Source organism: Hyla sarda, chromosome 12 (assembly GCF_029499605.1).
Source record: "Hyla sarda isolate aHylSar1 chromosome 12, aHylSar1.hap1, whole genome shotgun sequence".
NCBI classification, from domain to species: Eukaryota; Metazoa; Chordata; class Amphibia; order Anura; family Hylidae; genus Hyla; species Hyla sarda.
The window spans coordinates 12,119,760-12,135,983 of record NC_079200.1 but is presented as its reverse complement, the minus strand read 5'-3'; the positions used below and the strand labels follow the sequence as shown (position 1 = coordinate 12,135,983).

Here is a 16,224-nt window from a genome sequence, read left to right as displayed (position 1 = left end):
CAGGGCTCAAGTCCTGCAGGAACGCGTGGGAACTGGGTTCCTGCACTTTTTCCACAGCAGGAACACTGTTCCCATGAGCAGGAGTCCTGCAGGACCAGCCATTATGTGGAAGAGTTCTGACCAGGACTTGACCCCTGGTCCTGCTAGTGGCTGTTCACCTCTTGGTTAGCAGCAACCACCCCGACCCTGACAATGGTTATAACGCAACGCAACTCGGAGCGCCATAAAAACACACAGATGGCGAAATTTTTTGACAAATGGAAGGTTTTTATTCTTTCACAATATACCCCTGTTGAGGTAACAGACATTGTTCGCCCCTTTAGCTCTACAGAGTGGTACTGCCTGAATGCGCTAGGGGGCACGTTAGGTGCTCTGCAACTTCTCCCTTAGAGACTGCTCCAAATCCCCCCCCCCTACCTAGGCTAAATTGTGGGAGATAGGACTTTTCTTTTATGCTTCTATGTAGACTGAATTGTTCTTGCAGAATTTGCTTTGTTTCAGCCGCCTCCCAGAAGATTCCACCCCTGTACTTCTTCCTTCATTGGACATGAGTTGCTCCCCCTGATGGAGTCTGCTCTATTTTCTGGACTATTTGCTCCTACTGATCATATTTTGTTGTCTCATGTGATCACACACTGTTCTTGATTGCTTTTGTTCTAAGGTTTTGTTATATTTATAAACCAAATACCGTATTTTTCGCACTATAGGATGCACTGGCGTATAAGACGCGCCCAATTTATAGGGGCAAAATCTAAAACAAAATAAAGATTCTGAACCCAACAGTGGTCTTCAACCTGTGGACCTCCAGATTTTGCAAAACTACAACTCCCAGCATGCCCGGACAGCCGTTGGCTGTCCGGGCATGCTGGGAGTTGTAGTTTTGCAACATCTGGAGGTCCGCAGGTTGAAGACCACTGGTATAGGAGGTAGTACTCGCGTGTCCCCGCCGCTCCGGACGCGTCACCGGTGCCCTGGATGTCGCTCCATTGCTGTCGCCGCGTCCCCGACGCTCCGGACTACTTCTTCCCCGGGATCCACGCTCTCCGTCGCAGTCATCACGCCGCTCCTGACGGCGTGTGCGACGACGTGATGATGACGAAGGAGAGCGCAGCGGATCCCGCCACGGAGAAGACACCGAGGAGGCAGGTAAGGTCCCTCCCGGGTGTCCTGTAAGCTGTTCGGGACGCCGCGGTGGTCCCGAGCAGCCTGACTGAGCAGCCGGGTTATTAGTGTTATTTTCGCTTCAGACTCGGCGGTCTGAAGGGTTAATACAGGGCATCACCGCGATCGGTGATGTCCTGTATTAGCGGCGGGTCCCGGCCATTGATGGCCGCAGGTATTCGCCGTATAAGACGCACCAACTTTTCCCCCCTCCAGTTTTGAGGAAGAAAAAGTGCGTCTTATACGGCGAAAAATATGGTAAAATAGGTTGTAAAAAATTAAAAAAATAAATAAAATAAAAAATAAAAAGCATATGTGGCAATAACAAGTCATGTAGAGCAGCAGTGTAGTCTGCGAATACAAGGAGGGTTAAGGCTAATACTTCCCAAGGGAAGAGTTCGCTAAGTGGCAGTTCTGCAACATTTTACCAAGAGGAATGTAAAGAGTGGCGGTGGTGGGGAACCAATAAACATATCAATGTACAAAAAGGTCATTCTCCATACGTCTGCAGTCATTTACTGGAAACAGACTGGTGTAACTGGACCTTACTGGTAGAGTTAAAGGGGTTATCCAGGAAAAAACTTTTTTATATATATCAACTGGCTCCAGGAAGTTAAACAGATTTGTAAATGACTTCTATTAAAAAATCTTAATCCTTTCAGTACTTATGAGCTTCTGAAGTTTAGGTTGTTCTTTTCTGTCTAAGTAATCTCTGATGACACGTGTCTCGGGAACCGCCCAGTTTGCTATGGGTTTGCTATGGGAATTTGCTTCTAAACTGGGCGTTTCCCGAGACACGTGTCATCAGAGATTACTTACTTAGACAGAAAAGAACAACCTTAACTTCAGAAGCTCATAAGTACTGAAAGGATTAAGATTTTTTTAATAGAAGTAATTTACAAATCTGTTTAACTTTCTGGAACCAGTTGATATATATATATAAAAAAAAGTTTTTTCCTGGAATACCCCTTTAATAACATGGGTCCTAAGCTTTCAGATGGCTTCCCTCCAATACAGTTTAGAAAGCTTCGCGAAACAGGAAAAAAATAAAAAATTAATTTAAAAAAGCCCAAAATTTACATAGTGGTGTCATGACCCACAAAGTACCTCGAAAACCTTCCGTAGTGAGTAAGAATATTGGTTCAGGCAAGAAAATGGCTGCATTCTTGTTAAAAGGAATGTAACCCACCGCTCCCGGTCTACGATTCCAAATTATGCCCCAAAAATGGAGAATTATAAAGGGTTAAGATTGCTGAGAGTGTAAAAAAAAAAAAACACGAACAGTCCGTGCAGATCAGCGGAAGATAACCTTCAGAGACTGCTGTATGTCACCCACTTGCCGAATGTGACGTTCGCTCCCGTTGATCAATACGCCCGTGGATGTTAGCGACAGGCGACTGTTTTGTAGGATTGAAATCATAGAGTTTTTTTTTCAGCTAAACACAGGATGCAAAAATAACAAGAAAAAAAACAAAAAAACAACACACACAATATATAAATATAGATGTGTTGTTGTTTTTTTCTTGTTTTATTTATGCAAAATCTTCTTTCCTTTATATTTTTCTCCTTTTTTGACCCACTCCCGGCTTTGGCTGACCGTGTGCCGCAAATACTGCTCGTACAGCTCCTGTCTATGTTGGCTGCTTATAGGGACGTAATGAAAAATCTATGTGATCAGCGGAGCAGATGGAGATGTTATAATACATATACATTTATATTTATATATTTTTTTATTATTATTATGTATTTTTACTTATTTTATTTTGGGGAGGAAGGTGGGCTATGAGAAAAACAATCTAGAAGATTCAGGAGTCCAGTAGGCAGTTTACCTCATACAGAAAAGACTGTCAGGAGTCCAGTAGGCGGTTTACCTCATACAGAAAAGACTGTCAGGAGTCCAGTAGGCGGCAGTAAAGAGGCGGTTTCACCTCATACAGGAAAGACTGTCAGGAGTCCAGTAGATACAAAGACTGTCAGGAGTCGAGGCTGTTTACCTCACTACAGCGAAAAGACTGTCAGGAGTCCAGTAGGCGGTTCTACCTCATACAGAAAGACTGTCAGGAGGTCCAGTAGGCGGTTTACCTCATACAGAAAGACTGTCAGGAGTCCAGTAGGCGGTTTACCTCATACAGAAAAGACTGTCAGGAGTCCAGTAGGCGGTTTACCTCATACAGAAAAGACTGTCAGGAGTCCAGTAGGCGGTTTACCTCATACAGAAAAGACTGTCAGGAGTCCAGTAGGCGGTTTACCTCATACAGAAAAGACTGTCAGGAGTCCAGTAGGCGGTTTACCTCATACAGAAAAGACTGTCAGGAGTCCAGTAGGCGGTTTACCTCATACAGAAAAGACTGTCAGGAGTCCAGTAGGCGGTTTACCTCATACAGGAAAGACTGTCAGGAGTCCAGTAGGCGGTTTACCTCATACAGGAAAGACTGTCAGGAGTCCAGTAGGCGGTTTACCTCATACAGAAAAGACTGTCAGGAGTCCAGTAGGCGGTTTACCTCATACAGGAAAGACTGTCAGGAGTCCAGTAGGCGGTTTACCTCATACAGAAAAGACTGTCAGGAGTCCAGTAGGCGGTTTACCTCATACAGGAAAGACTGTCAGGAGTCCAGTAGGCGGTTTACCTCATACAGAAAAGACTGTCAGGAGTCCAGTAGGCGGTTTACCTCATACAGGAAAGACTGTCAGGAGTCCAGTAGGCGGTTTACCTCATACAGAAAAGACTGTCAGGAGTCCAGTAGGCGGTTTACCTCATACAGGAAAGACTGTCAGGAGTCCAGTAGGCGGTTTACCTCATACAGGAAAGACTGTCAGGAGTCCAGTAGGCGGTTTACCTCATACAGGAAAGACTGTCAGGAGTCCAGTAGGCGGTTTACCTCATACAGGAAAGACTGTCAGGAGTCCAGTAGGCGGTTTACCTCATACAGGAAAGACTGTCAGGAGTCCAGTAGGCGGTTTACCTCATACAGAAAAGACTGTCAGGAGTCCAGTAGGCGGTGCCACTGAATTACTAAGGCCAGAATGAGCAGAGATTTAGATTGATGGAGTTGTACTCATTCTTTCCTGTATGTGGGAGACCGCCCAACTGTCCGATTGAGCAGGAATTTAGAACAATTTAGTGAAAATGATACAGGATATCCCCCCCCCCCCCCCCCAAAAAAAAAAAATAATACAAGTTTTTATTTTTTAGCGGTTGCATCAGATTAAAAACAAAATGGCTTCTTTTCTTCCAGCAAACACATCACTCTTGTCCATAAGCTGTATCTGGCATTTCAGCTCAGCTCCATTTTGCTGTATGGGACAGAGTTGCAATACCAGACACAGCCTATGAGCACGAGGGGGCACCGTTTCCTGGAAGAAAGCAAGACTTTTTTTTTGTGTGTGTGTTTTAATTCTCACCGATCCCTTTAGCTGTGCCCAGAATAGAGGAATGTATAATACAGAAAGATGACATACTGATCTGACCCCTCAAGATTGTGTCAGCCATCTATGCCATTATAAAGTACAAAAACAGCCACATAAAAGTGTGTAAATATAAAAATTCACAAACTGATCTACGGATATGTAATAGGAAATACCAAGGTGGAAAGAACATATATAAAAAAACTAAAACAAACAGTATAGATCAGCCAGAAGATTAAAAACCAAGGTGAAAAGAACATATATATAAAAAAACAAAAATAAACAACAGCATAGATCAGCCAGAAGATTAAAAATAAAATAAAAAACAGTGCATTTCCAAATGACAAGGAGGATGGACACGTATATATACACTATATACACATGGCAAAAATTTCTACTTAAATATTCATATCTACAGAATATTCTTATGAACAGGGCAGGTTCTGTTATCCAATATGGCGGCAGTATTTTGTCCTCTAGGGGCAGTATTTCTGAATCGCAAAACCAACCAAACAATACAATTCAGGAGATATTTTTCCTACATATAGGTGCGTCACTGGCGCACGGTCACTAGCGTAAACCCCAGGATACCGTCTGACAATAAAATACTTTTTGTTTCAGCTACGCAAATGCTGTAGTTTATTAGTATTTTACCTCCTGCGTCGCCTATTTTAGTTTACTTTTTTTCTATTTAATAAATATTTTTTTTAAATCACGTAAGAGTGTTGTCCAATAATTTGATTAAAAACAAAAAACAAAACAAAAAAATAAAAACAAACAAACAAAAATATAAATAAAATCTACCTCTGCAGCCAGACTGTGCTACAAAATTGAGTCACCGTGACCCATGGTCATGGCTACATAGTATTGCTGATTTCCTGCAAGGTACGTGAAAAAAATCTAAGGACTGGTTACACCAATTGTGCAAGAAAAGGAATGTTTGGCGTCAATGGTGGACGTTTACCTAACGGCCAAACTTTGTGTATTACCGTGACAGTTGTGTGGTGGGTCCTTATGGTAGAAAAGAAGTTCCTAGTAATCTTGGCCTTTATACATACAGCATCCAGACTACAGTGTGTGCATACATACCAACGTAAGGTACGTATGCTCCCAAGGATTTCAAGGGTTAAGTGCTATACTAGGATCCAGCAGGGATATAAAGTCACTTCCAATCTATTCTATGCGCCTACGTACAAGAGTGATGGCGTGAACGAGTTTCTATACGGTACAGGGATCTTCAGGAAACCATACAGTGGATGGTGGATCGGTGAACCGCACGATGGGAAAGTGGCGCCATCTTCAGATTGCGGCCGTTCCTGGTTTCTCTTCAGATGGAGTCGGTTCTTGGTGGAGCTGGCACCTGGTCTGAGTCTGGCGCGAGTGGATTCGGGACGGTCTGGAGAAGCAGGATGTTACAGGATGAGAGTTACAATTACAGGAGTAATCCTGCCGAAAAACCAAAGTGATAAGGAGTTTAGGGTGAATGGGCTAAATACTGCGGTAGATCTACTTGTTATTACGGTACGGGTAACGCTACAACTATTTTCACTCAACAAAGAGGACAGGATTATACATTCATGCGGGTCAAAGTCAACAAGATTTTAAAGGGGTACTCTGCTGCCCCAGTGTTCGAAACATTTCGGGCCAAACGCTTGGGAGTGGGCGGCGGGGGTCGTGACGTGACCATGCCCCCTTGTGATGTCCCACCGCGGCCCCTCAATTCTAGTCTATGGGAGGGGGCATTACGGCCGCCACCCCCATCCAATAAACTTACATTGTGGGCGTGGTGTGATGTCACGAGGGGTGTGGCCGCGACTTTACGGCCCCTGCCACCCGCACCCAGAGTTCTAAACGAACGCCAGGTGCTACACAGAGATCCCCCCAGCTGCGGGACCCCCGCGATTAGACAGCTTGTCTAGGGGCAGTGTACCCCTTTAAAGGAGTACTCCAGTGTAGAAACCCTTATCCCCTTTCCAAAGGATAGCGGATGAGTGTCTGATCGCAAAGGGTGCCACCGGTAGTCCTCAGTAAAAGAGCGTGTTGACCCCAGCACCAAGTGGCTGCCAACACGCCCATTCATGTATCTCTATGGGAGAGTCGGAGATACCGAAACACCAGTGGTCTCAAATTGCGGCCCTTCAGCAAACTTCGACTCCCAGCATGCCCGGACAGCCAACGGGAGTCGAAGTTTTGCAACACAAGGAAGGCCACAGTCTGAGACCAATGCCAAACGCTGTAACTGTGGCTCTCCCATAGAGATATATGCAGGGGGCGTGCCGGCCGCCGCTTCATGTGCATGTCAACACGCCCTATTTCTGGGGTCTGCCGGGGTGCCCTGCAGGAGATAGCAGGGGGTCCCTTTGTATAAGGGATAAGTGATCTAGCACCGGAGTACTCCTTTAACGAGAAGCACTTACTTCTGTTGAGGGTGTAGAAATGACGTCAGGGTCCTTGGAGCTTCCGTCCTTCGCTCCTTGACTTGCGGGAGAAGACTTGTGTTCATCGGCGATGTGCTGTCTCGGGGTCTTCTTGCTCAGCAGTTTGGATACATTGTAGGATGGATGACACACAGAAGACGAGCAATGTTCATGGCTATCCGCTCTCTTGTGACTGTCCTCCAGTTCTTTCTTGTCGGTGCAAGCACTAGTGCTCTGACCACTCCGGCCACAAACATTCCTGAAGAACTCCTGCACGATGCCATATTTAGGGGCTTCTGATTTACTTCTTTCGGTCGCACCCGCCTTGTACAGAGACTCTGTACTTCCGGCATGATCCACTACATTGAACAGGCTGGACGATCCGTCATAATGGTTGGTGAGAACTGGGCTGTCTCGAGTAGTTGTAGACCGTGCCCACGCCGATCCATTTTGCTTGTTCTGATGGAGATTCCACAGGCTTCTATCTTTAGAGTTATCTAGTTTAGAGGTCGACCTTCTCTGCAACTTGGGAGAGCCAAACTTGGGAGAACAGCAAGGCCGATCAATTCGAGAATGGACTTTGTCCAGCGATGTGGAAATATGCTTGGTCCTTGTAGACAGCAGGGAGGAACTTCTTGGCGACCAGCTCTTTGCATGAAGACTCGTTCTGGGTAGATCAGTCTGAAGACCGACACTTACCATTTGGACGGTCTGGACACCCACTGTAGAAAGGCCCACCGTCTGGCTTGAAGCGCTTTTACTTTTCCTCTCTAGTGAGCCGGAGCGGATTGCTTGCCTAACGCAATTGGTGATCTCCTTCATGTCGTCGCTCATGTTTCCCGAGATCTCCAAATCGCCCAATGAAGATGGAAACGTAGGAACAGAAGATTGTGTTTCCTTAGCAGTGTCCTTGTCCAAAAGGTCTCGCTTCTTCTTGGAGAAATTGCACAACCATCGACTGTAGGAATTACCTGACCATTTGTCTGCCTTTTCAGAATCTTTAGGCTTTGCCATGGTGAATAGGAATCCTGGCTCAACCATAACTTTTTCTTTATTCTGGACCAAAGTAGCATCTAGTCTTCGCACAACTGGTGGACTGTAATAAATTCTAATGCCGGTCCTGTCCGGGGCAGTGTAACTTCTCTGTATGTGCTTGTGGCCGGTTTCTCCCCTGTGCCCAGACTTACTCAATGTGTAATCCCAAGAAGAGATCCCTAGATTGTCCTTGGCCAAGTGGTCAGACAAGGTTTTATCACTCATATACGGGCAGTGTTTTTGACTGATATCAGAGTCTATGGAACCATTAGTTAGCAGCGGAGAAGCCAGAAAACCTTTCATGCCTTTGTTGCTCCCGGTGTTATCGAGTGACGTTTGTCCAGGAAGAAAAGGGGAACAATCGAGTAAACTTTCAAATTCTGACATAGAGGTCACAGACTTTGTTCTGCAGAAAGAAAGAGAAGTGGTTTTATAATTCAGTAAAGGCCGGTATCCTCATATGTGACACACTGTATATACTATCTCAGGCACGGGTCATCAGTAAGTGTCGCTATTAAAGGACAGGTTATCAACACCATTATTATGGCCTTTCACTGCATGATGCACCAATATCTGGGCCCATTATCTTAGGTGGTTGTTTTTTCTGATGTATAATACCTAGTTTGTCCCCTGATGATGCCAGCACTGGGTGAAACGCGTAAGGACTTGTTTTTTCAGTTTTACATCTGTGCTTTTTACTGGGTGAAAAAACTACTGATTCCGTTTGGCCCTGCAATCAGGTTTCGAATATTGGGCATTGTATTAAGTTTATCTGTTCCTGTGCTTTGCCTCGGTCAAATTGTGTAGGCCTTGATTAAACATAAAGCGCTACACTTGCATATATTTTTTTTTGTAACTCAGGGCAGTATGTGTAGGTCACAAACCATCAATTTCTATTGTATCTTGTCTGGAGGGCTCTTTTTGCATGAATACCTGCCGCTGGGACCCCCCCCATGATCTCCCGCAGCACCCACATTCATTAAAGGGGTAATCCGGCGCTTGTTTCCGGGACTGGAGATGTGACGGCACACCAGGCCCCCTTTATTAAGGTCTATGGGAGGGGGCGTGACGGCAGTCACGCCCCCTCCCATAGACCTAAATAAAGGGGGCGTGACTGCCGTCACACCCCCTCCCATAGACCTGAATAAAGGGGGCCTGGTGTGACATCACGTCTCCAGTCCCCGAAACAAAGAGGTTTAATGATTGCGGGTGCTGCACGGAGATCGCAGGGGGTCCTAGTGGTGGGACCCCCCCCTTCCCCCCTGCGATCAGACATTTTATCCCCTATCCAAGATGTATCTGGCCGGACTACCCCTTTAACCACAGGCTGCACCATACGAAGAAGGATCAAGTCATCTTTACCTTTTCAAATTGGTCCCACTGGCATCCATGTCGCAGTCAATATCTTTATCCTGCATCTTGTCATTGAGAGCCTAGAACAAAGCAAGTGTCCTCCGTTAATAAATATTCATCTTACACCGCTTAGGAGATCAGAGGAGACCGTCTACATTACAAGACTGTAATGTAGCGTGACACAAGGGGAGGCAGAACAGGACTTGATAAATCTTTTAGGTCTTCGCGGACTCAGTCTTAGATAGGATGAATCCAAGGACTAAAAGTGGTAAAAAGAGTTCACGTCCAGCAGCTGAAGGAATGTATTGAGTTACTGCAGGGAACAGCTGTTTCATGCTGATCGTAAGCTATTCCCTTGACAATCCTATGGTCGCTCAACACAAGTCAGGCATTTTTTCCACCCGCCTTATGGTGAATTAACAGCACTGACAGCCTTCAAGGTCACGTTCACTTTTGTGGATATACTATTGTTTATTATCCATCATACATTTACAGCAATATATCTGATGTTTTTACATAAATAAAAAATATATATATATAAATAATTTTTTTTCTATCAACAGGGGTTAAAGGGTTTATTAAGGGGTCAAGTCCTGGGGGGGGGGGGGTAAACATTTAAAAGAAAAAAAAAAAAAGTATGGAACCCAATATTCTCACTCAAGGGCTGGTCTCGCAGGACTCCTGTTATCCCCTACCCCTTTAAGATGTCTGATCGTGGGGGTTCTGCCGCTGGGGACCCCCACAATCTAGCATGTAGCACCCACCTGTAAGCACTGCAGGAAGCGCTGGAGGCTCTCAGTGTTATGCCTCACGACCACGGGGACGGAGTATCATGACATCACGACTCCGCCCCGTGTGACATCACACCCTGCCCCTCAATGCAAGTCTATGGGAGGGGGCGTGATATCACACGGGAGCGGAGTCGGGGCGGGGCGTGATGGCACACGGGGGCAGAGTCATGACGGCCGTCACGCCCCTCTCCCATAAACTTGCATTGAGGGGGTGGGACGTGACGTCGCACGGGGGTGGAGTCGTGACGTCACGATACTCCGTCCCCATGGTCGGAAGGCATAACACAGAGCCTCCAGCACTTCCTGCAGTGCTTACAGGTGGGTGCTGCATGCTAGATTGCGGGGGTCCCCATCGGCAGGACCCCCACGATCAGACATCTTATCCCCTATCCTTTGGATAGGGGATAAGGTGTCCTGGGGCCGGAGTACCCCTTTAATGGGAACAGTGTTCCTGCTGTGGAAAAAGTGCAGGAACTCCGTTCCATCACGTTCCTGCAAGCCTTGAGCCCTGGGTTTATCTCAAGAGCCAAAGATATCCTTATCCAAAGGATAGACCAGTGATTTATAACCTTTTTAAACCCACGTGTCCAAACCACAAGACTAAAATCAACTTATTTATCTCAAAGTGCCAGGATGGATCCACAAAAAAGTGGTCAAATAGGGTTGGAACCCATCGTACCAGTAATATGACCACTGTACATAATGGCGTCAGTAATATTCCCCCTGCTAACGGTAGGACCCCACCTGTAGGTAGGAGCCCCTGTATGTAGGAGCCACCCCCTGTAGATAGGTTGCCCTCTGTATGTAGCGCCCCCTGTAGGAAGTTTGCCATCCCTGAATGTAGTACAGGGGGTGTAGGTAGGGCTGACAGCACTTACTTATCCTACATTGTCTGTGGCCTCATTCTTTGTAAAATGTAGCTTCGCTTCCCCATCCTTAAAGGGGTACTCCGGTGGAAAACTATTACTATTTATTTTTTTTTAAATCAACTGGTGCCAGAAAGTTATACAGATTTGTAAATTACTTCTATATAAAAATCTTAATCCTTCCAGTACTTATCAGGAAGTTGTGTAGTTCTTTTTAGTCCAACCACAGTGCTCTCTGTTGCCACCTTTGTCCATGTAAGGAATGCAGGTCTATAGACTTGTATTGAGGGGGTGTGTGACGTCACAAGGGGGGTGACATCATGAGCCCCCGGTGACGCACCCAGTGTTCTAAATGAACGTCAGGTGCCGCACAGAAATCGCGGGGGGTCCCAGCGGCCGGACCCCCACGATCAGACATCTTATCCCCTATCCTTTGGATAGGGGATAAGATGTCTAGGGGCGGAGTACCCCTTTAATAAGTCTCGTGAAACGTCTATAACAGTGGTCTTCAACCTGCGGACCTCCAGATGTTGCAAAACTACAACTCCCAGCATGCCCGGACAGCCAACGGCTGTCCGGGCATGCTGGGAGTTGTAGTTTTGCAACATCTGGAGGTCCGCAGGTTGAAGACCACTGGTCTATAAGATTGCACAAGATCCATACCTCCTTCCAGCATCCGCTCTTCCTCTCCGGGTCGCTTCTCCCCCAAGACTCCTCTTCTTCCTGAAAAATGGCCATAGATAAGCAATGCTGGCGACTGTAATCCCGCACCGAAATGTCACATTTTATTCTTTTTTGTCATGTGAACAAAACTTTTTTTTTTTCGAAAGCAGATGACAGTCAGTAACCGCTATAACAGATCTTAAAGGGGTATTCCAGTCAAAGGAAATTGTGGTTAAATAAAAACTAAAACTATCACCCCAAGACATACAACTTACTAATATAGTGTTATTACAAGTTATGATTAGAAAATAGTAAAGTGGCTAAGAAGTTCTACTGGAAATAAATAGTAAATAAATAAAAGGGGGGCAGTTAAAGGGGTACTCCGGCGCTAAGACATCTTATCCCCTATCCAAAGGATAGGGGATAAGATGCCCAATCGCGGGGGTCCCGCCGCTGGGGACCCCCCGTGATCTTGCGCGCAGCACCCCGTTAGAATCAGTCCACAGAGCACGTTCGCTCCGGGTCTGATTACTGGCGATCACGCGGGCCGGAGCATTGTGACGTCACGGCCCCGCCCCCTTGTGATGACACGCTTCGCCCCCTCAATGCAAGCCTATGGGAGGGGGCGTCACGGGGCCGGAGTGTTGTGACGTCACGCTCCGCCCCCTCAATGCAAGCCTATGGGAGGGGGCGTGACAGCTGTTACGCCCCCTTCCATAGGCTTGCATTGAGGGGAGCGGAGCGTGACCTCACACAGGGAGGAGCCTTGGCGTCACAACGCTCCGCCCCCGTGATCGACAGTAATCAGACCCGGAGTGAACACGCTCCGGGGACTGATTGTAAATGGGGTGCCGCCTGCAAGATCACGGGGGTCCCCAGCGGCAGGACCCCCGCGATCAGGCATCTTATCCCCTATCCTTTGGATAGGGGATAAGATGTCTAAGCGCCGGAGTACCCCTTTAATGCTGCCCTAAAAAAATAGGAACATAAAACTGAGCACACTGGGGCTTCATATATGACCCCTAGAGATGAGCGAATTTACAGTGAATTTGATTCGTCACAAACTTCTCGGCTCGGCAGTTGATGACTTTTCCTGCATAAATTAGTTCAGCTTTCCGGTGCTCCGGTGGGCTGGAAAAGGTGGATACAGTCCTAGGAGACTCTTTCCTAGGACTGTATCCACCTTTTCCAGCCCACGGGAGCACCTGAAAGCTGAACTAATTTACGCAGGATAAGTCATCAACTGCCGAGCCGAGAAGTTCGTGACGAATCGAATTTACTGTAAATTCGCTCATCTCTAATGACCACCTTCTAAGGTATAAACCACAAAAGGAAATTGGAGTCATTCAAGATAAAAATGAGCACTTTATTGTTTTTCATTAAAAACAAGGCATCAAAAATACATGGGGGGAAAGAATAGACACAGTAGGGGGGGGGGGGGGGGGGGGGGGGGGGCGACCCACTTCTGAGGTAGCCGGAGGGCTTACCTCTCCTCCTGTGTCGGCTGCTGCTCTGTGAATGATAAAGCCAGGCAGGACCAGGCTTTATCAATCAAGCGCAGAGCTCACAGATCAATGGGGTTCTATGAAACCTCATTGATCTGTATGAGGAATCTAATTAAAAACAAGGCATCAAAAATACATGGGGGGAAAGAATAGACACAGGAGGGATAGGACAAAAAGGGCGTCACTACCTGCCAACACTTGTGAAAATGGACCATCAAGTGCACAGGGGCAAAAATATGCAATGCATTGTTGTTAAGCAAATGTAATTCTTGAAATACATACAAGGCAGCACAATACCAACCTATACAAATAGAAAGTGCAAAGGTGCAGCAGGAGTGACGCCACCCCAACATACGTTTCGGCACTTTCTATTTGTATAGGTTGGTATTATGCTGCCTTGTATGTATTTCAAGACTTGCGTTTGCTTAACAACAATGCATTGCATATTTTTGCCCCTGTGCACTTGATGGTCCATTTTCACTAATGTTGGCAGGTAGTGACGCCCTTTTTGTCCTATCCCTCCTGTGTCTATTCTTTCCCCCCCCATGTATTTTTGATGCCTTGTTTTTAATTAGATTCCTCATACAGATCAATGAGGTTTCATAGAACCCCATTGATCTGTGAGCTCTGCGCTTGATTGGTAAAGCCTGGTCCTGCCTAGCTTTATCATTCGACACAGGAGGAGAGGTAAGCCCTCCGGCTACCTCAGAAGTGGATCGTCCCCCCCACGATCGCGCTGCGGTGGGGTGGGCTGGATGGGGTAATCCCCCCCACTACACCACCAGGGAGCAGTGAAAGGTACCTTTAGATGCCGCTATCAGCTTTGACAGCAGGATGATATAAAAGGGTTAATAGCCGTCCGCCGTCCGTCAAAGGGGTTATCCAGGAAAAAAAGTTTTTTTTTTTTTAAATATAAACTGGCTCCAGAAAGTTAAACAGATTTGTAAATTACTTGTATTAAAAAATCTTAATCCTTTCAGTACTTATGAGCTTCTGAAGTTGAGTTGTTCTTTTCTGTCTTAGTGCTCTCTGATGGGCCCAGTTTAGAAGCAAATCCCCATAGCAAACCTCTTCTAAACTGGGCGGTTCCCGAGACACGTGTCATCAGAGAGCACTTAGACAGAAATGAACAACTCAACTTCAGAAGCTCATAAGTACTGAAAGGATTAAGATTTTTTTGATAGAAGTATTTTACAAATCTGTTTAACTTTCTGGAGCCAGTAGATATATAAAAAAAAAGTTTTTTCCTGGATAACCCCTTTAACGCCCACCCACAGCAACAGGAATCAGCTGGGGGCCGGCCTATATGGTGCGGCCTTGAGTCAGGGGTTAAATACAGAACGGCATCATGCCGTTCCAGCTCGGCCACACTTTCTACAGGTCTATGGCGTGTCAGCGTGCCCCCTCCCCCATACTTTGCATTTATTTTCTCATTACAGCGCGCCATGTTAATTAGGTGTAAAGAGCCGTATTGAGCCCCGCCGCTGCCATCACAAGAACGGATCATCGTAACGGCACAGTAATGGGGCGAGCGCTGGCTCCACAATGCCCAGACACTAAATTTATTCCATTCGGCAGCCGTGGAGAATTGAACATCACGCAGCGCTGGGACTAAGTTCTGTTCCTGCCTCTGGCGATTGAGGGATTTAAATATAATTGTAAATTTTTTTTTTTTTGGCAACTGTAGGTTTTAGGAAATCTAATCCAGTCGAAATTAGGTTATTGCCGGGGAAGAAAATGCCAACACATGAAAATGACAAGGGCCGAGGGGGATTACTAAGTGGGGATTAGCCTCATTGCGGCGCAGGCTGATTGATTTATTGTTTTACTCGATATACAAGTCACTTATTTCTGGGGAAATGATAGAATCGCCTGCAAATTGGGATAAATGCATTATGTAGAAAAAACATTTCTTAACCCTTTAAGGACTGAGCCCTTTTTCACCTTAAAGGACATCTGCAGCGTTACAAACACTTATCCCCTATCCTCAAGATAGGGGATAAGTGTTTGATTGCGGGGGGTCCGAACGCGGGGGGCCCCCGGCGATCTCCTGTACGGGGCCGCGGCTCTCCCGTGCAGGGGGCGTGCCAGCCGCAGCATGACGTTGCAGCCGGCACGCCTCCTCCATACATCTCTATGGGAGAGGCGGGGAGGCAGCGTTCGTGCCTCCTCGCATCCCCCATAGAACTGTATGGGGACGGGGAGGAGATGGGGCGTCAACGTCGACCTCTAGGTCGACGCTACGTCACCATGAACGCTTATGGCGGCGCCCCGTTAGGGAGATCGAGGGGGGTCCCAGCGGTCGGACCCCCAGCGATCAAACACTTATCCCCTATCCTGTGGGTAGGGGATAAGTGTAATGCCGCTGCAGTTGTCCTTTAAGGACTGAGCCCTTTTTCGCAATTCTGACCACTGTCACTTTAAGCATTAATAACTCTAAGACGCTTTTACCGATTATTCTGATTCTGAGATAGTTTTTTCGTGACATATTCTACTTTATTTTAGCGGTAAATTTTCGTTGTTACTTGCATCCTTGCTTGGTGAAAAATCCCAAAATTTCATGAAAATGTAGCATTTTTCTAACTTTGAAGCTCTCTGCTCGTAAGGAAAATGGATATTCCAAATAAATTATATATTGATTCACAAATACAATATGTCTACTATATGTTGGCATCATAAAATGGACATATTTTTACTTTTTGATAAAATTAGAGGGCTTCAAAGTAGAGCAGCAATTTTCAAAATTTTCATGAAAATTGCAAAATCTGAAGGGACAGATGTTACAGAACTACAACTCCCTGCATGCCTTGGCAGTCTAGGCATGCTGAGAGTTGTAGTTTTGCAACATCTGGAGGGCTACCGTTTGGGCACCACTGTAATAGTGGTCTCCAAACTGTGACCCTCATGATGTTGCAAAACTACAACTCCCAGCATGCCCAGACAGCCTTTGGCTGTCTGGGCATGCTGGGAGTTGCAGTTTGGCAACCAATAGGAAGGCAGCAGTAAAGATCGCTTTACTGCCACCTTC

The 16,224-nt window shown here is 46.3% G+C and overlaps 1 protein-coding gene across 4 annotated transcripts in view; it reads right to left on the bottom strand.

The window, feature by feature from the left end:
- Positions 1–4,343: 4,343 nt before the first annotated feature.
- Positions 4,344–16,224, bottom strand: part of SOGA1 (suppressor of glucose, autophagy associated 1) — a 104,797-nt gene continuing 92,916 nt past the window's right edge. For 3 of the 4 annotated variants that reach the window (XM_056548113.1, XM_056548114.1, XM_056548116.1), the window contains 4 exons: positions 11,692–11,751; positions 9,381–9,451; positions 6,984–8,424; positions 4,344–6,012 (listed from right to left, as the gene is read on the bottom strand). In XM_056548113.1, coding sequence (XP_056404088.1) covers positions 5,866–6,012; positions 6,984–8,424; positions 9,381–9,451; positions 11,692–11,751 — 1,719 coding nt within the window. In that variant the 3' untranslated portion in view covers positions 4,344–5,865. The remainder of the gene's footprint in view (positions 6,013–6,983; positions 8,425–9,380; positions 9,452–11,691; positions 11,752–16,224) is intronic. The other variant, XM_056548115.1, reaches the window with a different exon arrangement.